The following is a 27,318-nucleotide window of genomic DNA, read 5'->3' as shown; positions in this document are numbered from 1 at the left end:
TGAGACAGCCAACCTATAATTAACAGTCCTGCCGCTGTTTGAAGTAATGCTTGGAGCCCAATACTTCCTCGGCGTTCCGGCCACCGGCCACGCGCCTCAGTAGGATGTTGCCATGATCTAAAGGCACGACACCTACTGGTTCTATTCTCCTTTGTGCTGTGATCTCGTTTCTCACTTCTCCACAATAAACTTCGCTTCGTGTCCTTTCTTAGGATGCCACCGTAACGGGTGCAGGCGCGGCTCCGTAATGTTCTGTCCTTTTCGCTAGGCCGCTGTCAGGATCCCACCCCTGACAGAGACCCCCCTGAATCTTCCACCCTCTGCCACAGGATGTTGCCTGGATCAAACCCAGTCAGCTTCTCCCTAACTTCCTATCCAACCCCCAGTTTTACCAGATTGTGAAGTGTAATGTGTGACTGTGATACCTGGTCAGGTGAACTCCTTTAGTGCCATGAGACGTACCATCACTCCCCTTAGTGGCGGAGCGTCAGTACTGCAACGACCAGGACTCTGAGGCGCCGCACTAAGCATCATGCATTTTATTTTTCTGATTCTTCACATGCCCTCAGGGGCTCTTATATACCGAGAATCTAGGTACATGGCTGGTTCATTCCAGTTTAATGTATCAAACGTGATATTGGCACAGTCATGTCCTTTGTATACATATTTGAAAAGATATTTAACTCTTTTTATTGAAGCACATATCTCAACATTGATAGGGCAATTGTACTTGAGTAATAAATTAGGGTTGTATGGAACTACCCATCTATTGTCGATTTGTCGCGTTCCTCGTCTGGTTTTCCCAGTATTGAGTCGACGGTACTGTGGATAACCATCAACATTGGGGTTTATCTCTGTGTTAAATTCCTTTGAGAATTTTTTTGTGCACTGACCATCTGTCATGCATATAGCACCAGGTTTATCTTCGCCACATGGGCCATGAATCATGTGCTTCATCACTGCCTCATGCAGTTTTGGATTTGCTGTCTCATTTGGGATTTCAGCAGAGACCAATTCATCAATTATTTCTTTGTCCCTCGGTTTATCTTCCTCTCCGAGGATAAAGAGCATGTGAGCGTGTGGTAGACCACGCTTTTGAAATTCTATTACATGCACATAGGCAACTACGTAGCCAAAACTTTGTTTGTTTTTTTTAAATCTCATTAACCCCTTTCTGCCAGCTGACGGAATAGTACGTCAGCTGGCAGATCCCCTGCTTTAAGGTGGGCTCCGGCGGCGAGCCCACCTTAAAGCCGGGACATGTCAGCTGTTTTGTACAGCTGGCATGTGCGCGCAATGAGCGCGAGTGGAATCGCGATCCGCCCACGCCCATTAACTAGTTAAATGCCGCCGTCAAGCGCTGACAGCGGCATTTAACTAGCGCTCCCGGCCGCGCGGCCGGAGGTGCTCGCACCGCTGACCCCCGTCACATGATCGGGGGTCAGCAGTGCATCGCCATAACAACCAGAGGTCTCCTTGAGACCTCTATGGTTGTTGATGGCCGATTGCTTTGAGCACCACCCAGTGGTCGGCGCTCAAAGTACACCTGCCTTTCTGCTACATAGAGGTGATCTGTATGTCACCTCTATGTAGCAGCGCCGATCGAGTTGTGCATGCTTCTAGCCTCCTATGGAGGCTATTGAAGCATGCCAAAATTTTAAAAAAAGTGGTTAAAAATATAAAAAAAATAAAAAATATATAAAAGTTCAAATCACCCCCCTTTCGCCCCAATCAAAATAAAACTATTAAAAAAAAATCAAACCTACACATATTTGGTATCGCCGCGTTCAGAATCGCCCGATCTATCAATAAAAACAAAGGATTAACCTGACTGCTAAATGGCGTAGCGAGAAAAAAAATCAAAACGCCAAAATTACATTTTTTTGGTCACCGCGACATTGCATTAAAATGCAATAACGGGCGATCAAAAGAACGTATCTACACCAAAATGGTATCATTAAAAACGCCAGCTTGGCACGCAAAAAATAAGCCCTCACTTGACCCCAGATCATGAAAATTGGAGACGCTACGGGTATCGGAAAATCGCGCAATTTTTTTTTTTTTAGCAAACTTTGGAATTTTTTTTCACCACTTAGATAAAAAATAACCTAGACATGTTAGGTGTCTAAGAACTCGTAATGACCTGGAGAATCATAATGGCAGGTCAGTTTTAGCATTTGGTGAACCTAGCAAAAAAGCCAAACAAAAAACCAGTGTGAGATTGCACTTTTTTTGCAATTTCATCAGACTTGGAATTTTTTTCCCGTTTTCTGTTACACGGCATGGTAAAACCAATGGTATCGTTCAAAAGTACATCTCGTCCCGCAAAAAATAAGCCCTCACGTGGCCATATGGACAGAAAAATAAAAAAGTTATAGCTCTGGGAAGGAGGGGAGCGAAAAACGAAAACGAAAAAACGGAAAAAGCTCCGGGGGTGAAGGGGTTAAGCACGGCTTGGAGTTTGATTTTAAATACTCGTGCAACCAAATCTGGTCTGAACTCTGGCCTTTGCCATGGTTCTAAGTTTTCAGTCATTTCTTTCCACTTTGGGTTACAGGTCATCGTAACAAAAAGATCTGGCTTTCCGAATTTTCGGACAATTGTCATGGCGTCTTGGTAATTTTGCTGCATAGCTCTTGGGCTTCCAATGAAAGTGGACGGTATAATTACTGGTGTCCCAGTTTTTAGCCCTTGGTGTAACGCAGCATTATGGATGTGATCCATGACGCCAGCATAACTATCGACGCGTAATGCCTTTTGATTTTGTTTTATATATTCGATCCTGTCGGATTAAATTTTGACGTAACTGTCAACGGTAAATTGTTGCGTCAACTTCCCAGCATTTAAAAGGGGATTGAACTCGTCACGAATGGCAAGCCTGTATGCATAGTACTGCAACAGGGTGATTCTTTCTTGTCGATCTTGATCCACTGGTATGGATGGTAGATGAATGTCACCAATTCCTTGATGTTGCACACTTAGGGCAATGGGAGTTGTCAAATTTATTGTCCATCCACTGTCCCCATATGGGAATAGAAGTGGATATGTCATTGCATCACACTTTCTGTGAAGAAAGCTGATTTGAACAGTTTGGTTCTCACTTTTGAGGTGAACTCTGATGTCCCTATTAAATGGGGGTTCGCCCATTGCATTTTAATAAATTATAGCTACTTCATTGCACCTTGGTGCATTGTAGCACCTCTGGTCATCATTGTAGTCATTTATAATTGACATTGTTATTTCGAGTGGATCGCGATTTTCTAATACAGCAATCCTCTCTTCCTCTATTTCAAATTCCCTCATCATTGTGAAGGCTCTTGCGAGTGGGTTAATTGCTTTCATTTTCTCTCCAAGAGATGATAGCAGTGCTGGGAGGCACTTTTTATTTGCTTGACTTCTTGTACTTAATGCTTCTTCACTGTCCAAGATATAAATCTGGGCAAACTTGGGAGTACTACCCACAGCGGGATACAATGGGGCAGTTCTGTGGTAAATTTGTCCATGAATTCGAAAACAGTATGGACCATGCCCAGTTGGTGGCGCTACTTGTGCTCCCATTGATGCCAAAGCAAGTGAGCTATTGTATTGGCTTATATTAGCCATAAAGTTATTGGAGTGCTGATGCTCTCCTTTCATCAACTTGACTAATTGATCATCCATACGAATGGGACGTAATTGGATGCGCCCTCTCTTGAAGTAGGAAGGGAATGTTTTGTCCTGCGCCATTTCGTCTTTGAAATTTTTAGATTGGCAGAACTGACATCGAAATGTCAGTTTGCCAGCATAGTGCTCTTCAATACGTGCCTCATCAATTTGTTTGAGAAGTCCTCTAGCGGCAAATATAACTTGTCGTCATCGAGTGGCTCTTGCATTTTGGACACGTATTCTATCTTGTTCTCTTTTTTTTGTGAAATATGTGTATCACTTTGTGCATTACGTGTTGCTCATTGTCGTGCTGCATTAGATGCTCTACATGATTCAGTTACTTCATTCGTTTCTCTTGCTCTGGCCGCCCTCTGTCAGGCTGTATCAGCAGTTCTTCGACAATTTTGTTCTTCTGCTTCATTAAGATGCAGGTTACGCATCCGTATGTGATTCACTTCTCTACATGCAGCAGCGCACTGAATTTGATCCATCTTTGCAATCTTGCCTCACAGTGTTGCCTCACAGGCTAACATTCAAAAAAGGCTTATGCCTTAACTGGCCACCAGGTGGAGCTCCTCTCCTTAGGTATCCATGGTTACGCCCAACTGTGGATGACTCATTGTGCACAGACACATGGGCACATCCAAATTAGGTCTATTGATTTTCAGCTGAATTTCACAGTACCAGCAAAGTCTATGAGATTTCAGGAATCTTATGCACACACACTGATTTTTTTTCCTGACTGTTTTGACATAAGAGCTTGGTTTTTGCAAAATGCAGCGTGTCACTTCTATTAGTGTTTTTTTCAGCATTTTTCACTAATTGAAAGCAATGCATTGTGCAAAAACGCTGCAAAAATTAAGCACAAAAAGCAGGTATCAGGTTTTTGGTGCCAAAACCTGATAAGGTAGAATCAGAATTTTTCGTTTATGCACTAAACTTAGATAAATGTAGCCTGACAAAAATGCAGTAAAAAAACACAGCAAAAACTAAGTAAACCTGCTTTTTATAAGCAGCTGAAACGTTGCTTGAACTTGGCATAGAAAAACGCTTCAAAAACGCAACGTGTGAACATAGCCTTACAGTTGCGTGCCAACAAATTGCTCTTCCTAATTCTCTCAATGTTCAGTGAAAAATTGACAGAAGCAGGAAGAAAAGCTTTTTGTCACGTGACCGTAAGTATGAAAATCGCATACTGGTGAAGTGGCTATGTGATGACTGATGGACCCTGCAAGCAGAGCTTAATCCTGACAGTGAGCATATTACACTCTGTTAGGATTGGCATGCTACAGGGCTTCATTTTATAACTAAAGGGTGCGTCCAGGTTTGAGATGTTTTACTGTGGAGAGACACCTCAGACAGCCGCATCATGCAGCCTGACAGCACCTCCCTGCCCTGCCCCGCCTGCCACCCTTCCCTAGATACCTCTCCGGACCCCAGCAGTGACATACATGTACGTCATTTTGCGCTAAAGGTACCTTCACACGAAACGACTTTGTAACGATATCGCTAGCGATCCGTGACGTTGCAGCGTCCTCGCTAGCGATATCGTTTAGTTTGACACGCAGCAGCGATCAGGATCCTGCTGTGATGTCGCTGGTCGCTGAATAAAGTCCAGAACTTTATTTGGTCGTCCAATCGCCGTGTATCGTTGTGTTTGAAAGCAAAAGCAACGATACCAGCGATGTTTTACACTGGTAACCAGGGTAAACATCGGGTTACCAAGCGCAGGGCCGCGCTTAGTAACCCGATGTTTACCCTGGTTACCAGCGTAAAAGTAAAAAAAAAAAACAGTACATGCTCACCTGCGCGTCCCCCAGCGTCTGCGTCTTGACACTTACTGAGCGCCGGCCCTAAAGTGAAAGTGAAAGCACAGCGGTGACGTCACCGCTGTGCTGTTAGGGCCGGAGCTCAGTCAGTGTCAGGAAGCAGACGCTGGGGGACGCGCAGGTGAGCATGTACTGTTTGTTTTTTTTACTTTTACGCTGGTAACCAGGGTAAACATCGGGTTACTAAGCGCGGCCCTGCGCTTAGCAACCCGATGTTTACCCTGGTTACCCGGGGACCTTGGCATCGTTGGTCGCTGGAGAGCGGTCTGTGTGACAGCTCCCCAGCGATCAAACAGCGACGCTGCAGCGATCGGCATCGTTGTCGCTATCGCTGCAGCGTCGCTTCGTGTGAAGGTACCTTAAGGGATTAATGAATGGTTATGCAAGTAGGGCACAAGTGAAAAAATAGACAAAGAAAAAAACACATGGCACAAGCCACATATTGCCGTCCACTTATACTGTACATGTTCCCTCGGTTTGCTCTACATCATTTTTTTCACATAACTTATCTTGGCATGCAGTAATGCAGGTACGTGCCTTGGTACTTCCCTCTATGAGCTATGGTGGAAAGCTGCTATAAATTTCACAGGGAGACATGTATTTTTTTCCATACCAAGTCACTGAGGCACAAATGCCAGGCACTTCCCTGACAATCACACAAATGGCTATTGTGATGTGTAGTAAGTTTGGTTGTTCTGTGATTATAATAATGTATTCTAACCCACTTCTTTGTTAAGTAATTGTAGTAGTTTTTCTTTTCATGTCTCTTTAATTTTATTGATGCCATTGTGAAAAATGGTATCTAATTACAGCGCAGTGAAAAAGTATTTCTTGCTGATGGCACTTATTATTGCATATGTGTCAATCTCAATGGCCTCTAATTGTTACTGAGTAATTTGAATATACATATAATACAGTTTATAATTATTATTACATTTACTAAGGGAAAGATATCTAGGATTTGAATCATCCGTATATAAAATGTAACTGCCCTGTTTCTCCAACTTTAAAGAGCAATAAAAAATGTTTTTAATAATGTGCAAAATGTCCTTCAGGGTTTCTTTGTACAAGTAGGTTTTCATACAGAAACACCTATCAAGTTCATGGCATGGGCTGCAGTGCTAACGTCACATTGACATACAGTGAGTGGGCTCAGCAGCTCATTCTCATGTAGATAGAACACCCTGTTAAGAGACATTGAGCTCACTGATTGGTTGCCGGGAGCAGTGGCAAAACTCTCTGGTGGGCTCAAGGAAAGTGAGTACAGCACTGTTTGTTTCTCTATAATAGCCTGAAGCTGGGGATTAACTTTTAGTGAAAGTCAATAACTCCTTTTTAGGATCCTGAGATTAGAGGGTTAAATAGCCATGATCAAAGGAATTGTCATGATTCCACCACTCATTGTGTCTAACACCTTGTGCTGAAGACAGCTCTCATCATTGTCGCCTGGTCTCCCTGAGATCAGCGAAACCAGGAGACAATAGCGGAAGTTGGATTCAGCACCCACTCTGTACGTCGTGTGTAAAATAAATAATTAATTAAAATTGGTGTGGGCTCCAGCGTAAACTTTGATAGCCAGCAGAGGGAAAGCCCATGGCTGGGGGCTGATGTTACTAATTTGGGAAAGGGGACAATATCCCAAAAGGTTCCAAGCTATTAATAACAGCTCACAGCTTAGCCTTTACTGGTTAGGTTAGGTGGACTCCAGAAAAAAGCAAAGTTGAGTTCTCCTATAAATTCAAACCAGCAAAGGCTAAACAGGCAGCTGTGGGTTTATATTAATAGCCTGGGAAGGGGCCAGGGACATTGACCCCCCTCCCAGGCTACCAACATTAGCCGTCATATGCCTCAGAAATGGTGCATCCATAAGGTGCGCCAAATCTGGTGCTTTAGCTTTCTCTTCCCACTTGCCCTGTGGCAGTGCGAAGTGGGTAATAGGACTGAGGTTGATGTCAGGTTTTGTTTTTTTCAGCTGACATCAAGCCCAGGTGTTAGTAATTTAGAGGTGTCTATAAGACGCCCATTACTAACCCCATAGTCATATTGCAAACAAAAGATACAGCAATATTAAAGTCCTTTAATTGATATAAACACACCCCACCCTCATTTTCCCATTTATTACTGTTAAAGTAAAAGTAATAATCAAAAAGAAAATTTGCATCTGTCCGACGAAAATCCATTTGTGTCATGCCATAATCCATCTCTGCTTCATCTGTATTTCAAGCTGAACGGAGGCATGATGAGACCGTTCAGCCTGAAATCCAGAAGACACTGAGCTGAGTGTCAAGTGCGCAGCTTCATTGATGAACGGTTACGTCATAGAGGTTACTGCGGGTTCACAGTGTGAACCGACCGATGAACTGTGGTAACCTTCATTTCGTCACCGTTAGCACCATGTGTAATTTCTCATTGAGGTCACCGCAGTTCATTGGGCTGCTCACAATAAGCTGCCCTTGGGAACCGCAGCTTCAGTGACCGGCAGTAACCTCAGTGACATCACCGCAGGTCACTGAAGGTGCACTCTGACTCTCAGCTCAGTGTAGTTTCCCGTGCCTGTGTTCCACATGAAAGCTAAAGTCCTGGAGAACTAGAAATCACCTAGTCACCCAGGCATTTTTTCCCTTACATTCCCTCATCCATCTCAGGGGCGCATTATCTGACACTAGCCTGTACTTCCAGCCTAACAGGTAGTACCTCAGCGTATCAATTTCCCATTTGATGGCCAAGAATTCTTTCTCTACAATGGCATAGTTGTTCTCACTGTAGGAGAGTTTCCTGTTCAGGTATGGGACTGGATGTTTGTCCCCATTTATTTCCTGGGACAACACAGCCAACCTCGAACGCAACCATCTGAACCATGAACTTCTTACTGAAGTCAGGTGTGACCAAGACAGGATGTTTGCATAGGGTGAGCTTCAACTACTGAAACGCTATCTCCGCTTCAGTAGACCACTGGCCATTAACGTTTTTGTGTCTTTAACCCCTTAACCCCTAAGGGTGGTTTGCACGTTAATGACCAGGCCAATTTTTACAATTCTGACCACTGTCCCTTTATGAGGTTATAACTCTGGAACGCTTCAACAGATCCTGATGATTCTGACATTATTTTCTCATGACAAAGTTTACTTCATGATAGTGGTAAAATTTATTTGATATTACCTGCATTTCTTTGTTAAAAAAATGGAAATTTGGTGAAAATTTTGAAACTTTTGCAATTTTCCAACTTTGAGTTTTTATGCCCTTAAATCACAGAGATATGTCACACAAAATATTTAACAAGTAACATTTCCCACATGTCTGCTTTACATCAGCACAATTTTGGAACCAACATTTTTTTTGTTAGAGAGTTATAAGGGTTAAAAGTTGACCAGCAATTTCTCATTTTTACAACACCATTTTTTTTTAGGTACTACATCACATTTGAAGTCACTTTGAGGGGTTTATATGATAGAAAATATCAAAGTGTGACACCATTCTAAAAACTGCACCCCTCAAGGTGCTCAAAACCACATTCAAGAAGTTTATTAACCCTTCAGGTGTTTCACAGGAATTTTTGGAATGTTTAAAAAAAATGAACATTTAACTTTTTCACAAAAAATTTATTCAGCTACAATTTATTTTATTTTACCTAGGGTAACAGGAGAAATTGGACCCCAGAAGTTGTTGTACAATTTGTCCTGAGTACGCTAATACCCCATATGTGGGGGTAAACCACTGTTTGGGCGCATGGCAGAGCTCGGAAGGGAAGGAGCTGTTGTGAATTCCGTTCTCGGGCTCCCTCCTGTGGTCATGAGTGGTACTGTGTGAGTTTGTTCTTGGGCTCCCTCTGGTGGCCTTTAGCGATATGGCTGGTCTTGGCTGGGCTCAGCTGTTTCATCTCCTGCTAGGCTGGGCCTATTTAACTCACCTGGACCTTTACTTGTCGCCTGCTGTCGGTGTGTTCAGTCCTGATCCTGTGCTCTCCTGAATATTCCTTGTGACCAGTCTCCTGCTATGAGAAGCTAAGTTTGCTTGTTCAGTTTCTCATTATTTCCTTGAAAACGTTTCTCATTATATTATGAGTTCAGCCCAGCTTGCTTTTATGTGATTTTTTGCTTGCTGGTTAGTTCTGGGGTGCAGAGTGCGCCCCTCACATCGTGAGTCGGTGTGGGGGTTCTTGTATTCTCTGCGTGGTTTACTTTTGATAGCTTTTGTACTGACCGCACAGACACCTATCTATTATCTGCCTATCTAGTATTAGCGGGCCTCATTTGCTAAACCTGTTTCATCTCTACGTTTGTGTTTTCCCCTTAACTCACCGTTATTATTTGTGGGGGGCTATCTAAAACTTTGGGGATATTTCTCTGAGGCAAGTGAGGTCTTTGCTTTCTCTCTAGGGGTAGTCAGTTTCTCAGGCTGTGACGAGGCGTCTAGGTTTTCAGGTAACGCTCCACAGCTGCCTTTAGTGTGTTTGGATAGGATCAGGATTGCGGTCAGTATAGCTTCCACATCCCCAGAACTTGTCCTATATATTCAGGGTATATGTGTCAGGTCAGTTTGAGATCCTACCACCAGGATCACAACAGTACAGCAGGCCCGAAAGTGTTAATGCAGCAGAAGAGAGAGAAGAGAAATCTTAAGGTCATTTTTTTTTTTTTTCCTCTGCACTGTGTTTGGCCTCTCTCCTCCCCTTAATCTCTGGGTGGTTCTGTATGCAACTACTAATATGGACATTCAGAGTCTGTCTTCTAGTGTGGATCATCTCACTGCAAGGGTACAGGGCATTCAGGATTATGTAGTCCGCAGTCCTATGTCAGAGCCTAAAATACCAATTCCTGAGCTGTTCTCCGGAGATAGATCTAGGTTTTTGAACTTTAAGAATAATTGTAAGTTATTCCTTTCTCTGAAACCTCGCTCATCTGGCGACTCTGTTCAGCAAGTTAAAATTGTTATTTCTTTGTTGCGGGGTGACCCTCAAGATTGGGCATTCTCTCTGGCGCCAGGAGATCCGGCACTGCTAAATGTTGATGTGTTTTTTCTGGCGCTTGGAGTGCTTTATGAGGAACCAAATCTGGTAGACCAAGCAGAGAAGGTTTTGCTGGCTCTCTCTCAGGGTCAGGATGAAGCAGAGGTTTATTGTCAGAAGTTTAGGAAGTGGTCAGTGCTCACTCAGTGGAATGAGTGCGCCCTGGCGGCGATTTTCAGAAAGGGTCTTTCGGAAGCCTTTAAAGATGTTATGGTGGGGTTCCCCACGCCGGCGGGTCAGAATGAGTCAATGACTTTGGCCATTCAGATTGATCGGCGTTTGCGGGAGCGCAAACCTGTGCACCCTCTGGCGGTATTTTCTGAGCAGAAACCTGAGCCTATGCAATGTGACAGGATTCTGACCAGAGTTGAACGGCAAAACCACAGACGTCAGAATGGGTTGTGCTTTTACTGTGGTGATTCTGCTCATGTTATCTCAGCATGCTCTAAGCGCACAAAAAGGGTTGCCAAGTTTGTCACCATTGGTACTGTACAACCTAAATTCATTTTGTCTGTTACTTTGATTTGCTCTCTGTCATCCTACCCAGTTATGGCTTTTGTGGATTCAGGTGCTGCCCTGAATTTGATGGATTTGTCATTTGCCAGGCGCTGTGGTTTTATCTTGGAGCCTTCACAATTCCCTATCCCGCTAAAGGGAATTGATGCTACACCATTGGCCAAGAATAAACCTCAGTACTGGACTCAATTGACCATGTGCATGGCTCCTGTACATCAGGAGGTAATTCGCTTTCTGGTGCTACATAATTTGCATGATGTTGTCGTGTTGGGTCTGCCATGGCTGCAGGCTCATAATCCAGTCCTGGATTGGAACGCAATGTCTGTGTCAAGTTGGGGTTGCCAGGGGATTCATGGCAATGCTCTTTTGGTGTCAATTGCTTCTTCTACTCCTTCTGAAGTCCCTGAATTTTTGTCGGACTACCAGGATGTATTTGATGAGCCCAAATCCAGTGCCCTACCTCCTCATAGGGATTGTGATTGTGCCATAAATCTGATTCCTGGTAGTAAGTTCCCTAAGGGACGACTTTTTAATTTTTCTGTACCAGAACATACCGCTATGCGGAGTTATATAAAGGAGTCCTTGGAGAAGGGACATATTCGCCCATCCTCGTCCCCTTTGGGTGCGGGGTTCTTTTTTGTGGCCAAGAAGGATGGTTCTCTGAGACCCTGTATAGATTATCGCCTTCTAAATAACATCACGGTCAAATTTCAGTATCCCTTGCCACTGTTGTCCGATCTGTTTGCCCGGATTAGGGGGGCCAGTTGGTTCACCAAGATAGATCTTCGTGGAGCGTATAATCTTGTGCGCATAAAGCAGGGCGATGAATGGAAAACAGCATTTAATATGCTCGAAGGCCATTTTGAGTACTTGGTGATGCCTTTTGGGCTTTCTAATGCCCCCTCTGTGTTTCAGTCCTTCATGCACGACATCTTCCGAGAGTACCTGGATAGATTTATGATTGTGTACCTGGATGATATTTTGGTCTTTTCTGATGATTGGGAGTCTCATGTGAAGCAGGTCAGGATGGTATTTCAGGTCCTGCGTGCCAATGCCTTGTTTGTGAAGGGCTCTAAATGTCTCTTCGGAGTCCAGAAGGTTTCCTTTTTGGGCTTTATTTTTTCTCCTTCTACTATCGAGATGCATCCAGTCAAGGTCCAGGCTATTCATGACTGGACTCAACCTACATCTGTGAAGAGTCTTCAGAAGTTCTTGGGTTTTGCTAATTTTTACCGTCGCTTCATCACTAATTTTTCTAGTGTGGTGAAGCCTTTGATGGATTTGACCAAGAAGGGTTCTGATGTGACGAATTGGTCTCCTGCGGCCGTGGAGGCCTTTCAGGAGTTGAAACGTCGGTTTTCTTCGGCTGCTGTCTTGCGCCAGCCCGATGTCTCTCTTCCCTTTCAGGTCGAGGTTGATGCTTCTGAGATTGGAGCAGGGGCTGTTTTGTCGCAGAGAAGCTCTGATGGCTCTGTGATGAGACCATGTGCTTTCTTTTCAAGAAAGTTTTCGCCTGCCGAGCGGAATTATGATGTTGGTAATCGAGAGTTGTTAACAATGAAGTGGGCATTTGAGGAGTGGCGACATTGGCTTGAGGGAGCCAAGCATCGTGTGGTGGTCTTGACGGATCACAAGAATTTGACTTATCTCTAGTCTGCCAAATGGTTGAATCCGAGACAGGCTCGATGGTCGCTGTTTTTCTCTCGTTTCAATTTCGTGGTTTCATATCTTCCGGGTTCGAAAAACGTGAAGGCTGATGCCCTTTCTAGGAGTTTTGTACCTGACTCCCCGGAAGTTTCTGAACCGACTGGTGTTCTCAAAGAGGGGGTGATTTTGTCTGCCATCTCTCCTGATCTGCGACGGGTGTTGCAGGAGTTTCAGGCCAATAGACCTGACCGTTGTCCACCGGAGAGACTGTTTGTCCCAGACAGATGGACCAGTAGAGTTATTTCCGAGGTTCATTCTTTGGTGTTGGCGGGTCATCCTGGGATTTTTGGTACCAGGGATTTGGTGGCGAGATCCTTTTGGTGGCCTTCCTTGTCGCAGGATGTGCGTTTCTTTGTGCAGTCCTGTGGGATTTGTGCTCGGGCCAAGCCTTCGTGTTCTCGTGCCAGTGGATTGCTTTTGCCTTTGCCTGTCCCGAAGAGGCCTTGGACACATATTTCCATGGATTTTATTTCGGATCTTCCTGTCTCTCAGAAGATGTCTGTCATCTGGGTGGTTTGTGATCGTTTTTCCAAAATGGTCCATTTGGTACCCTTGCCTAAGTTGCCTTCCTCCTCCGATTTGGTGCCACTGTTTTTTCAGAATGTGGTTCGTTTACATGGTATTCCGGAGAACATTGTGTCCGACAGAGGATCCCAGTTTGTGTCCAGATTTTGGCGATCCTTTTGTGCTAAGATGGGCATTGAATTGTCTTTTTCGTCAGCCTTCCATCCTCAGACGAATGGCCAGACCGAGCGAACTAATCAGACCTTGGAAACCTATTTAAGATGTTTTGTTTCTGCTGATCAGGACGACTGGGTGGCTTTTTTGCCATTGGCCGAATTTGCCCTTAATAATCGGGCTAGTCCTGCTACTTTGGTTTCACCTTTCTTTTGCAATTCTGGTTTTCATCCTCGTTTCTCCTCGGGTCAGGTTGAGTCTTCTGACTGTCCTGGGGTTGATTCTGTGGTGGATAGGTTGCAGCAGATTTGGAACCATGTGGTGGACAATTTGACTTTGTCCCAAGAGAAGGCTCAGCGCTTTGCTAACCGCCGTCGCTGTGTGGGTCCCCGACTTCGTGTGGGGGATTTGGTATGGTTGTCTTCTCGTTATGTCCCGATGAAGGTTTCCTCTCCTAAGTTCAAGCCTCGTTTCATCGGTCCTTATAAGATTTTGGAAATCCTCAACCCTGTGTCTTTTCGTTTGGACCTCCCAACATCGTTTGCCATTCATAATGTGTTCCATAGGTCATTGTTGCGGAGATATGTGGTGCCTGTGGTCCCTTCTGTTGATCCTCCTGCTCCGGTCTTGGTCGAGGGGGAGTTGGAATATGTGGTGGAGAAGATCTTGGATTCTCATATTTCGAGACGGAGGCTTCAGTACTTAGTGAAATGGAAGGGTTATGTGTCATGTTCCCAATGGCAGGGAATTGAACACATAACACGGGCAAAAACAGGACGAGCTCTAGGGTGATGGAACCTGAGCTGACCGCGATCCTGAACCTCAACACTCAACTAACAGCAGCCGGGGAACGTTCCTGGGGGGACTCTAGACGTTTCGCGCCAGCCGGAGATCTAGCTACCCCTATCAGAAGAATCACAGACCTATCTTGCCTCCAGAGAAATATTCCCACAGAAATAGCAGCCCCCCACATATAATGACGGTGAAATGAGAGGAAGGCACAAACGTAGTTATGAAAACAGATTCAGCAAAATGAGGCCCGCTTAAGCTAGATAGCAGAGGATACAAAAGGTGAACTGTGCGGTCAGCTTAAAACCCTTCAAAATACCATCCTGAAATTACTTGAACTCATGTGCCAACTCATGGTACATGAGTGGTAATTTCAGCCCACTAGAGCAACCAGCAGCAGAGAATTACATATCTGCAAGCTGGACTAAAAACATGAAAGCAAACATGAAACAGGGAAATCCAGACTTAGCTTGTCTTGAAGGCCTAGGAGCAGGTAGCAAAGGTAACAGAGACACACTGATACATTGATAGCCGGCAAGGGAATGACAGGAAAGCCAGGTTAAATAGGAAACACCCAGCCTCTGATGGACAGGTGGAAACCAGAGACCGAAACCCACCAAAGTCACCCAGTACCAGCTGTAACCACCAGAGGGAGCCCAAAAACAGAATCCACAACAGTACCCCCCCCTTGAGGAGGGGTCACCGAACCCTCACGAGAACCCCCAGGGCAATCAGGATGAGCTCTATGGAAGGCGCGGACCAAATCAGTCGCATGAACATCAGAGGCGACCACCCAGGAATTATCCTCCTGACCATAACCCTTCCACTTAACCAAATACTGGAGTTTACGTCTGGAAACACGAGAATCCAAGATCTTCTCAACAACATACTCCAATTCTCCCTCCACCAGCACCGGAGCAGGAGGCTCAACCAAAGGAACAACGGGCACCTCATACCTCCGCAATAACGACCGATGGAACACATTATGAATAGCAAACGATGCTGGGAGATCCAAACGAAAAGATACAGGGTTAAGAATCTCCAAGATCTTATAAGGACCGATGAACCGAGGCTTGAACTTAGGAGAAGAGACCTTCATAGGAACAAAACGAGAAGACAACCACACCAAGTCCCCAACAAGAAGTCGGGGACCCACGCGGCGACGGAGATTAGCAAACTGCTGAGTCTTCTCCTGAGACAACTTCAAATTGTCCACCACCTGATTCCAAATCTGATGTAGCCTGTCCACCACCACGTCCACTCCAGGACAATCCGAAGGCTCCACCTGACCAGAGGAAAAACGAGGATGAAACCCCGAATTACAAAAGAAAGGAGAAACCAAAGTAGCAGAACTAGCCCGATTATTAAGGGCAAATTCGGCCAGTGGCAAAAAGGCAACCCAGTCATCTTGATCAGCAGAAACAAAACACCTTAAATAAGTTTCCAAGGTCTGATTAGTTCGCTCCGTCTGGCCATTCGTCTGAGGATGGAATGCAGACGAGAAAGACAAATCAATGCCCATCTTAGCACAAAACGTCCGCCAAAATCTAGACACAAACTGGGATCCCCTGTCAGAAACGATATTCTCCGGAATCCCATGCAAACGAACCACGTTCTGAAAAAATAAAGGGACCAACTCAGAGGAGGAAGGCAACTTAGGCAAGGGTACCAAATGAACCATCTTAGAAAAGCGGTCACACACAACCCAGATAACGGACATTTTCTGTGAGACAGGGAGATCTGAAATAAAATCCATGGAAATGTGCGTCCAAGGCCTCTTCGGGATAGGCAAGGATAACAACAACCCACTGGCCCGAGAACAGCAAGGCTTAGCCCGAGCACACACTTCACAAGACTGCACAAAGGTACGCACATCCCTTGACAAGGAAGGCCACCAAAAAGACCTGGCCACCAAGTCTCTAGTACCAAATATTCCAGGATGACCAGCCAACACAGAAGAATGGACCTCGGAGATGACTCTACTGGTCCAATCATCCGGAACAAACAGTCTTTCTGGTGGACAACGATCAGGTTTATCCGCCTGAAACTCCTGCAATGCACGTCGCAAGTCTGGGGAGACGGCGGACAATATTACCCCATCCCTAAGGATACCAGTAGGCCCAGAGTCTCCAGGAGAGTCAGGCACAAAACTCCTGGAAAGAGCATCTGCCTTCACATTCTTTGAACCTGGCAGGTATGAAACCACAAAATTGAAACGAGAAAAAAACAACGACCAACGAGCCTGTCTAGGATTCAGACGCCTGGCAGACTCAAGGTAAATCAGATTTTTGTGATCAGTCAAGACCACCACACGATGTCTAGCACCCTCAAGCCAATGACGCCACTCCTCAAATGCCCACTTCATGGCCAAAAACTCCCGATTACCCACATCATAATTGCGCTCGGCGGGCGAGAATTTTCTAGAAAAGAACGCACATGGCTTCATCACCGAGCCATCGGAACTTCTCTTTGACAAAACCGCCCCCGCTCCAATCTCGGAAGCATCAACCTCAACCTGAAAAGGAAGTGAAACATCTGGTTGACATAACACAGGAGCAGAAGAAAACCGGCGCTTAAGTTCCTGAAAGGCCTCCACAGCCATAGGAGACCAATTAGCAACATCAGCACCCTTTTTAGTCAAATCAGTCAAAGGTTTAACAACACTGGAAAAATTAGTAATGAACCGACGATAAAAATTAGCAAAACCCAAGAACTTCTGAAGACTTAACAGATGTAGGTTGTGTCCAGTCACAAATCGCCTGAACCTTGACGGGATCCATCTCAATAGTAGAAGGAGAAAAAATGTACCCCAAAAAAGAAATCTTCTGGACTCCGAAGAGACATTTTGAGCCCTTCACAAACAGAGAATTGGCCCGCAGGACTTGAAACACCTTCCTGACCTGTAGAACATGAGACTCCCAGTCATCAGAAAACACCAAAATATCATCCAAATACACAATCATAAACTTATCCAGATATTCACGGAAAATATTGTGCATAAAGGACTGAAAGACTGAAGGAGCATTAGAAAGTCCAAAAGGCATTACCAAATACTCAAAATGGCCCTCAGGCGTATTAAATGCGGTTTTCCACTCATCACCCTGCTTTATCCGCACAAGATTATACGCACCGCGAAGATCTATCTTAGTGAACCACCTAGCCCCCTTAATGCGAGCAAACAAATCAGTCAATAATGGCAATGGATACTGATATTTGACTGTAATCTTATTCAGAAGGCGATAATCTATACAAGGCCTCAGGGAACCATCTTTTTTTGCCACGAAAAAAAAAACCTGCTCCCAGAGGGGACGAAGATGGACGAATATGTCCCTTTTCCAAGGACTCCTTAATATAATTCCGCATAGCAGTATGCTCTGGCACTGACAGATTAAATAAACGACCCTTAGGGAACTTACTGCCAGGAATTAATTCTATAGCACAATCACAATCCCTATGAGGAGGGAGCGAATTGAGCTTAGGCTCCTCAAAAACATCCCGATAGTCAGACAAAAACGCAGGGACCTCAGAAGGAGTAGATGAAGCGATTGAAATCAGAGGTGCATCATCATGAACCCCCTGACATCCCCAGCTTAACACAGACATTGTTTTCCAATCCAGGACTGGATTATGAGTTTGTAACCATGGCAGACCAAGCACTAGTACATCATGTAAATTATACAGTACAAGGAAGCGAATCACCTCCTGATGAACGGGAGTCATGCGCATGGTCACTTGTGTCCAGTACTGCGGTTTATTCATAGCCAATGGTGTAGAGTCAATTCCCTTCAAAGGAATAGGAACTTCCAGAGGCTCCAGACTAAAACCGCAGCGTTTGGCAAATGACCAATCCATAAGACTCAGGGCAGCGCCCGAATCCACATAGGCATCGACGGAAATGGATGACAGTGAACAAATCAGAGTTACAGACAAAATAAACTTAGACTGCAGAGTACTAATGGCAAAAGATTTATCAACCTTTTTTGTGCGTTTAGAGCATGCTGATATAACATGAGCTGAATCACCACAATAAAAACACAATCCATTTTTCCGCCTATAATTTTGCCGTTCACTTCTGGACTGAATTCTATCACATTGCATAGTCTCAGGTGCCTGTTCAGAAGACACCGCCAACTGGTGCACAGGTTTGCGCTCCCGTAAACGCCGATCAATCTGAATGGCCATAGCCATAGACTCATTCAGACCTGTAGGCGCAGGGAACCCCACCATAATATCCTTAATGGCCTCAGAAAGACCATCTCTGAAGTTTGCAGCCAGGGCGCACTCATTCCACTGAGTAAGCACCGACCATTTCCGAAATTTTTGACAATATACTTCCGCTTCATCATGCCCCTGAGAGAGGGCTAATAAAGCCTTTTCAGCCTGAATCTCCAGGTTAGGTTCCTCATAGAGCAATCCCAGTGCCAGAAAAAACGCATCCACACTGAGCAATGCAGGATCCCCTGGTGCCAATGCAAATGCCCAATTCTGAGGGTCGCCCCGCAGGAAAGATATTACAATCTTGACCTGCTGAGCAGGGTCTCCAGAGGAGCGAGATTTCAAAGAAAGAAACAATTTGCAATTGTTCCTGAAATTCAGGAAGGTAGATCTATCTCCAGAAAAAAACTCTGGAATAGGAATTCTAGGTTCAGACATAGGAGTGTGAACAACAAAATCCTGTATGTTTTGAACTTTTGCAGCAAGATTATTCAGGCTGGAAGCCAAACTCTGGACATCCATGTTAAACAGCTAAGGTCAGAGCCATTCAAGGGTTAAGAGGAGGTAAGAAGCAGCTAGACAGCAATTAAGGGCTAGGCAGCAAAACTCTGAGGGGAAAAAAAAATAAAAAATTCCCTTCAACACTTCTTTTTCTCCTGCTTCAGCCCAAACAATTAACACTTTGTGGGCCGGCTATACTGTCATGTTCCCAATGGCAGGGAATTGAACACATAACACGGGCAAAAACAGGACGAGCTCTAGGGTGATGGAGCCTGAGCTGACCGCGATCCTGAACCTCAACACTCAACTAACAGCAGCCGGGGAACGTTCCTGGGGGGACTCTAGACGTTTCGCGCCAGCCGGAGATCTAGCTACCCCTATCAGAAGAATCACAGACCTATCTTGCCTCCAGAGAAATATTCCCACAGAAATAGCAGCCCCCCACATATAATGACGGTGAAATGAGAGGAAGGCACAAACGTAGTTATGAAAACAGATTCAGCAAAATGAGGCCCGCTTAAGCTAGATAGCAGAGGATACAAAAGGTGAACTGCGCGGTCAGCTTAAAACCCTTCAAAATACCATCCTGAAATTACTTGAACTCATGTGCCAACTCATGGTACATGAGTGGTAATTTCAGCCCACTAGAGCAACCAGCAGCAGAGAATTACATATCTGCAAGCTGGACTAAAAACATGAAAGCAAACATGAAACAGGGAAATCCAGACTTAGCTTGTCTTGAAGGCCTAGGAGCAGGTAGCAAAGGTAACAGAGACACACTGATACATTGATAGCCGGCAAGGGAATGACAGGAAAGCCAGGTTAAATAGGAAACACCCAGCCTCTGATGGACAGGTGGAAACCAGAGACCGAAACCCACCAAAGTCACCCAGTACCAGCTGTAACCACCAGAGGGAGCCCAAAAACAGAATCCACAACAGTTATGGTCAGGAGGATAATTCCTGGGTTGTCGCCTCCGATGTCCATGCGGCCGATTTGGTTCGTGCCTTTCATTTGGCGCGTCCTGATCGGCCTGGGAGCTCTGGTGAGGGTTCGGTGACCCCTCCTCAAGGGGGGGTACTGTTGTGAATTCCGTTCTCAGGCTCCCTCCTGTGGTCATGAGTGGTACTGTGTGAGTTTGTTCTTGGGCTCCCTCTGGTGGCCTTTAGCGATATGGCTGGTCTTGGCTGGGCTCAGCTGTTTCATCTCCTGCTAGGCTGGGCCTATTTAACTCACCTGGACCTTTACTTGTCGCCTGCTGTCGGTGTGTTCAGTCCTGATCCTGTGCTCTCCTGAATATTCCTTGTGACCAGTCTCCTGCTATGAGAAGCTAAGTTTGCTTGTTCAGTTTCTCATTATTTCCTTGAAAACGTTTCTCATTATAATATGAGTTCAGCCCAGCTTGCTTTTATGTGTTTTTTTTGCTTGCTGGTTAGTTCTGGGGTGCAGAGTGCGCCCCTCACATCGTGAGTCGGTGTGGGGGTTCTTGTATTCTCTGCGTGGTTTACTTTTGATAGCTTTTGTACTGACCGCACAGACACCTATCTATTATCTGCCTATCTAGTATTAGCGGGCCTCATTTGCTAAACCTGTTTCATCTCTACGTTTGTGTTTTCCCCTTAACTCACCGTTATTATTTGTGGGGGGCTATCTAAAACTTTGGGGATATTTCTCTGAGGCAAGTGAGGTCTTTGCTTTCTCTCTAGGGGTAGTCAGTTTCTCAGGCTGTGACGAGGCGTCTAGGTTTTCAGGTAATGCTCCACAGCTGCCTTTAGTGTGTTTGGATAGGATCAGGATTGCGGTCAGTATAGCTTCCACATCCCCAGAACTTGTCCTATATATTCAGGGTATATGTGTCAGGTCAGTTTGAGATCCTATCACCAGGATCATAACAAGGAGCGCCTTTTGACTTTTCAATGCAAAATTGACTGGAATTGAGATGGGACACCATGTCGCGTTTGGAGAGCCCCTGATGTGCCTAAACATTGAAACCCCCCACAAGTGACACCATTTTGGAAAGTAGACCCCCTAAGGAACTTATCTAGATGTGTGGTGAGCACTTTGACCCACCAAGTGCTTCACAGGAGTTAATGTAGAACCATAAAAATAAATAATAAATGATTTTTCGCCCCCAATTTTTTATTTTCCCAAGGGTAACAGAAGAAACTGGGCTGCAAAAGTTGTTGTAAAATTTGTCCTGAGTACGCTGATACCTCATATGTGGGGTAAACCACTGTTTAGGCGCATGGCAGAGCTCGGAAGGGAAGGAGCGCCGTTTGACTTTTCAATGCAAAATTGACAGGAATTGAGATAGGACACCATGTCGTGTTTGGAGAGCCCCTAATGTGCCTAAACATTGAAACTCCCCACAAGTGACACCATTTTGGAAAGAAAACAATTTTATTAATTTGGCTTGTTCTGCTATATGTGTATATGATTATGTAATTGAGTGTGAGGGAGAACGCTTACTGTTGATGGTCAGTTTGGTAACTGCATCAGGAGTTTAGTTCTCTCCTGCTGGTCTTGCTGATGCTGCTGGCTTAGGATCAGGTGACTGAAGAAGAAGAGAAGAGAAGCAGCATCATTTGGCTTTTGCATTGCATATTTTGCCAGAATGATTTCCAGTGGCATTTGCACAGTCCCTGAAATATAAGTACAGTTGAAACTCCCAAAAAGTGATTCCATTTTGAAACTGCGCCCCTCCAGAAAATCATCTAGAGGGTTAGTGAGTATTTTTTACCCCAGAGTTTGTTTCATAGATTTCTTAAACATTGGGTTTTGAAAATGAAAAATTACATTTGCTTCAACAATATTTAGATTTAGCTTATTTTTTTCCACTTTTACAATGCATAATGAGAAAAAACAAGTACACTTCAATTTGTTATGGAATTTCACAGTTGTAGACTGCTATTTGGGTACACGGCAAAGCACAGAACAAGAAAAAGCATAATTTGGCTCTTGCAGTGTAAATTTTGTCTTAATGTTTTTTGGGGCAAAATATCACATTTACAATGTTCCAGAAGTATTGATATTTGATAATCTACTACATTTGGAAAATATACCCCTAGGTTTGTAGTTAGCATTTTCATCCTAAATGTGTTGTTGTTTTTTTATTGAAAATTGTGATTTTTTCCATTATAGTCATATAGCAAATGTTGTGCCCAGTATGTTGCATTACAGAAAGGCAGCACTGTAATTATTATGCTGTGTTTCCTAGTTTTATAAGTCACCTAAGGCCTCTTTCACACGTCCGTGTCTCCGGTACGTGTGGTGACAGTTTTCACACGTAGCGGATACACATACACACGAAGACCCATTCAAATGAATGGGTCTGTGCACATGTCAGTGTGTTTCCACGGACTGTGTGTCCGTGGGCAAAACATGCTGACATGTCCGTTTTTTACCGTCAGCAAGGATGGCAAAACGTCCTGCACACGTGCACACAGAGAACACACATTAATATCCTTCTTGTGACACGCATCGGCATCGGGGAAAAAGCACTACAGTAAGCGCTGTTCCCCGCAGCTGGTGCTGAAGCTGGCTTTCATCATTCTCCGCTGCTCTGCCGGCGATCGCCGTGAGGAGAGGAGAATGATGAGAGTTCTAATAAAGTCCGAATGACAGTAGGTGGGGGCTTTTGGGACTCTTACCTCCATCATCCGATACCTGCTGCCGTTAATAACAGTGACAGAAGGTGCAGATGTTCGGGGTATTCCACAGCCGCCGGCTGCAATCTAAGGAAATAAATTAAAAACCCGACGTGGGTTCCCCCCTATTCTATTGAACCAACCAGACAAAACTCACAGCCAGGGGGTGCAACCCTCAGCTGTCAGCTACTGCAAGGTTGGTTATCAAGAATAGAGGGGTCCCCATGCAGTTTTTTTAATTATTTAAATAAATAATTTTAAAAAATGGCATGGGGTCCCCCCATTTTGTGGGGTTCATGTCACCACTCAGCAGCTCATTCACCAGTAATTTTCCCAAGGTCATGAAGGGGTTAATATAACGCTCATCATTCTCCTGAATGATGAGAGCCAGCTTCAGCACCCACCGCCAGAGAACAGTGCTTACTGTAGTGCTTCTTCCCCGGCGGCTGTCTGTGTGGTACTGATGCGGCACACGTGTGCACACGTATTACACACACGGACACGGATATCTCTGGTACATTTTGTTTCCGGTACCGGAAATAAACAGACGTGTGAAACCGGCCTATGTGTGGGTCTAATCTGTATTTGGGGATTTACAAAAGCAAAAAATAATATATAATACAATGATCCTTCAAGATATGACCCTTATTTTAGGAAACTGCACCCCTGGAGGTATTTATCAGGAATTGTAGTGAACATTTTGACCTCAAAAGTGTTTTCCAGACATTATTGCACTGCATATGGTAAAACGTTCAAAATACATTTTTCTCCAGTTGAGGTGTATTTAGTATGGTGCGATGAGATATAAACTTTATTTGGTGGATCAGTACAATTACGGTAATACAAAATGTATATAGTTTTATTTACAGTTGAAAACAAAAGTTTGCATAGACTATATAAAAAGACACATATGCATGTTTTTCTCAATATCTGACATGAAATCAGAATAAACCTTTCTCTTTTTAGGTTAATTAGGATTGCCATAATTATTATTTGCCAAATGCCAGAATAATGAGAGAGAGAATGATTTAAGGCATTTTTATTACTTAATGCAAAATCAAAAGTTTACATACACTAAGATTACTGTGCCTTTAAACATTTCTGGTCTGCCCATATGATGCTGTCATGTGTTTGGAAGCATCTGATTCTGGTTTTTTTTGCAACATCTGAGTTAATTAGAGACACACCTGTGGATGTATTTTAACACCTGAAACACACTGCTTCTTTCTGTATCATCATGGTAAAGTCTAAAGAAATCAGCCAAGATAAGATATCAGGAAGAGAATTTTGGAATTGCACAAGTCTGGCTGATCCTTTGGTCCAATTTCAAGATATCTGAAGGTGCCTCGTTCATCTGTACAAACAAATGCAAATACAAACAAGATGGGAATGTCCAGCCATCATACCGCTCATGAAGGAGACGGGTTCTGTGTCCCAGAGATGAATGTGGTTTGGTCCAACATGTGCATATCAACACAAGGACAAAAGCAAAATACCTTGTGAAGATGATGGTGGAAGCTGGTAAGATTGTGTCAATATCCACAGTAAAATGAGTACTGTATCAACATGGGCTGAAAGGCCACTCTGCCAGGAAGAAGCCATTACTCCAAAAGAAACATAAAAAAAAAACAGATTAATGTTTGCAAATTTTGGGTGCATAATGACATGATTTTTTGGCATAATTACCATCGTTACGTTTGGAGGAAAAAGGGAGAAACCTAAGAACAGCATCCCAACTGTGAAAAATGGGGATGGCAGCATCATGTTGTGGGGTTGTTTTGCTGCAGGATGGACTGGTGAACTTCACAAAATAGATGACATCATGAGAAAAGAAGATTATGTGGCAATACTGAAGCAACATCTCAAGACATCAGCCAGGAAGTTTTAAAGCTTGGCCGGAAATAGGTCTTCTAAATGGACAATAACCAGAAGCAAACTGCCAAAATGGTAACAAAGTTGCTTAAGGATAACAAAGTCAATGTTTTGGAGTGGCAATCACAAAGCCCTAATGTCAATCCTACTGAAAAATTATGGTCAAAGCTGAAAAGGCAGGAGCGAGCAGTTTTTCTCTCTCTCATTATTCTGGCATTTGGCAAATATTTATAATTATGGTAATCCTAATTGACCTAAAACGGGAAAGATTTATTCTGATTTAATGTCAGACATGAGAAAAACATGTATATGTATCTTTTTATATAGTGTATGTAAACTTCTGGTTTCAGCTGTATGTTTTACTATATTTGCACATTAAAAACAAATCATCTTTGTCACCATATTCTGGGAGCCATGACTCATTTTCTGTTGACAGAGCTGTATTAGAGTTTACGGTAGTTTTTGTTTGACAAGCTGCAGCTTTCATTAGTACAATTTTGATGGACACATTTCTTCCACTTGGACAATATGTGAAAGCAGCAGCCAATCAGCAGACGGTGTTTGGCTGCAGTTTTTACTTGACGCCCCATTGTGACCTGCCTGGACTAATTAATAAGCAGTTATTCAGTAGAAGTAGTAGAAAAACTCTTTATGATTTGCGTCTTCCTCCAACAAAAATTAAACAGATCTGAAGGAAATTAGCACCTGTGTTCTCTGCAGGATTTCCACTAAATTGAATTTTTTAGCAGCATGGAAAAATCCTACACACTAGGCAGGTTTATCTACTTTTTATTTCTAAGTTTAATGTACCTTTAATTAGGCCCAAGTGCAGAGCTTTAAATAACATATTTAACCCTTTTAAAACTAAGTCTAATGGCTCTGCTTGGTGAGTACTTTGGAGTATTTTGTATTTTGGAAGTAGATTTTATCATAGCCATTATTATGTCTGAAACAGAATTTCTTCTTACTGAGCAGAGATGCTGGACAGCTCTTTTTCTAATACCAATTTCAACCCAAAAGACTTGATAACCACTAAGTCTAGATGCACACTTGTGTTTCAGCCTCGGCTACCTTCCAGCATGTTGCTCTATTTTTTCTTAAAATGTTGGCCACCCTATCGAAAACCAAACTGACCATATAATAGTCAATGGGGTCTATCGGGCGCCACTTGTGTCGGTAATGTAAGAGATACGTTTCCTGGATAGGTTGCGTTTCACAGTTTCCATAATGAAACGGCAAAAGAACACTGGTATGAATCTGGCCTAAATTGTGTTATTATTTTATATATTTGAACAATGTCTATAACATGTATGTTTCAACATGAAAGATATTACTATAATGCTGTAATTTGTACATCTATGCAGTAATAAGTCTAAGTTGTTGCTGTGACTGTCCAATTGTCTAGATCCCTAAATATGTGCTACTTTATTATAGCTTTGCTTGTTTGCATTTTAAATTAGTATGTTCAGAGTTAACCTGAACATTAAACAAGTTAGAAAAGTTAAATTTAAGGGTTCCTATCCAGACTTAACTGTAATATGGGGACAATAATAATAATAATAATAATAATAATAATAATGATAATAATAAAAAATAACTTTTATGTGATCCAGATCCAGCTGTATAATGGAATAATAATAATAAAAAACCTTCATGGAATGCTGACAAGAATTACAGAAAGTGACATCTATTTTATATTCTGATATATTCAAAAGAAAAAAAAAGAAATATTTTGCAACTTCTGCCAATCTGTGACATAAATAGATACAAACTTGGGCTTAGGATAGATATTTTTATCAGCTAATAAAATGTTTAAGCTCCAAATGTAACCCATTTGTTTTGAATCACTTTACTAACAGGCATAAAATAGGTTTTTAGGCTAATATCTTGTTGTGGGAGATTTTATCTATTGTGTTTAGTTTCACTAGCTTCACATTGTATTGCTTACCGTAAGAATGGTTACAACTAAATTATATGATTTATTGCTACTAAATTATATAAAGGAATTGCAGATATTGCATTACTTCGTTATATTACGCCTTATATCGGCATACGGGGGTATACTCTAATGCTGGGAGCACCAGTGCTGCTCACTGTAATATAACTTTTCAATGTGCAAATTGAGCAGGTTCATGGGGACACTGTGAGTTGTATGCAGGTTAGTACACTAGTGTGGATTGCAGCTGTCACTCAATAGTTAAAACTGGAACCATGTACTACAAAACGTTGGTGGCCAAAATTGCTCATGTTGCACTTGTTTAATATGTCAGGTGGCTGTACACATGAAGTAACTGCTGAATCTTCCATATTGATGCAGTTTTTTTCTTCCAAAGACTATTGGTAAGGCAAGGGGATTGAAATTCCCACCTTTTAATTATAAAACTAGAGAATGGCAAAAAAGGGCAATAGGGTCTTATCTGGGTAAATTGTATAAATAAAATTGCACAATCTGCAAGCAAGTTACCAGATTGCCTATACTGTTCCCGCAACCATCAAAGAGGTTTGCGGCTGCTGCAGACCCACGAGGAGAAATCAAGGTAAAATGGAAACAAATGGGTTAACGATCATGGTTTGTCCTGATGAAGAAGTTTCAAACTTCAAAACGCGTTGACAAACTGTATTACTTGGATTCCAGTCTTCTCAGACAGCGCAGGTTAACCCATTTGTTTCCATTTTTTCCTTGAATTCTCACCTTTTTGCTCCTTTGTGTAACACCTAGAGACACCTGTGCCAAGCTTGTATGTTACACATCTTTTATCATTGCAATTCAATGTAGAGTGAACTTTTTGGAGGATATGTAAAGACCTACTTTTTAATCAATTTCTCTAATTAGAACTAAGCTATTTGTATACTATTATGAGGATAAACACACTGTACTGAGATGTCTAATTCACAGTGCATTTGTACGACTGAT

At 43.3% G+C, this 27,318-nt stretch overlaps 1 protein-coding gene across 8 annotated transcripts in view; it reads left to right on the top strand.

Moving 5' to 3' along the window:
• SHANK3 (SH3 and multiple ankyrin repeat domains 3) overlaps positions 1 to 27,318 on the top strand; it is a 521,647-nt gene that overhangs the window by 144,024 nt on the left and 350,305 nt on the right. The window contains exon 1 of one of the 8 annotated variants that reach the window (XM_077264300.1): positions 4,994 to 5,098. The exons of 6 other annotated variants lie outside the window; for them this stretch is intronic. In XM_077264300.1, coding sequence (XP_077120415.1) covers positions 5,097 to 5,098 — 2 coding nt within the window. In that variant the 5' untranslated portion in view covers positions 4,994 to 5,096. Of the gene's footprint in view, positions 1 to 4,993; positions 5,099 to 5,554; positions 5,596 to 27,318 lie in introns of those variants that run through there. One more of the 8 variants, XM_077264302.1, reaches the window with a different exon arrangement.

The sequence above is a fragment of the Ranitomeya variabilis genome, chromosome 5 (assembly GCF_051348905.1).
Source record: "Ranitomeya variabilis isolate aRanVar5 chromosome 5, aRanVar5.hap1, whole genome shotgun sequence".
NCBI classification, from domain to species: domain Eukaryota; kingdom Metazoa; phylum Chordata; class Amphibia; order Anura; family Dendrobatidae; genus Ranitomeya; species Ranitomeya variabilis.
This window is presented reverse-complemented; position numbering and strand designations above follow the sequence as displayed.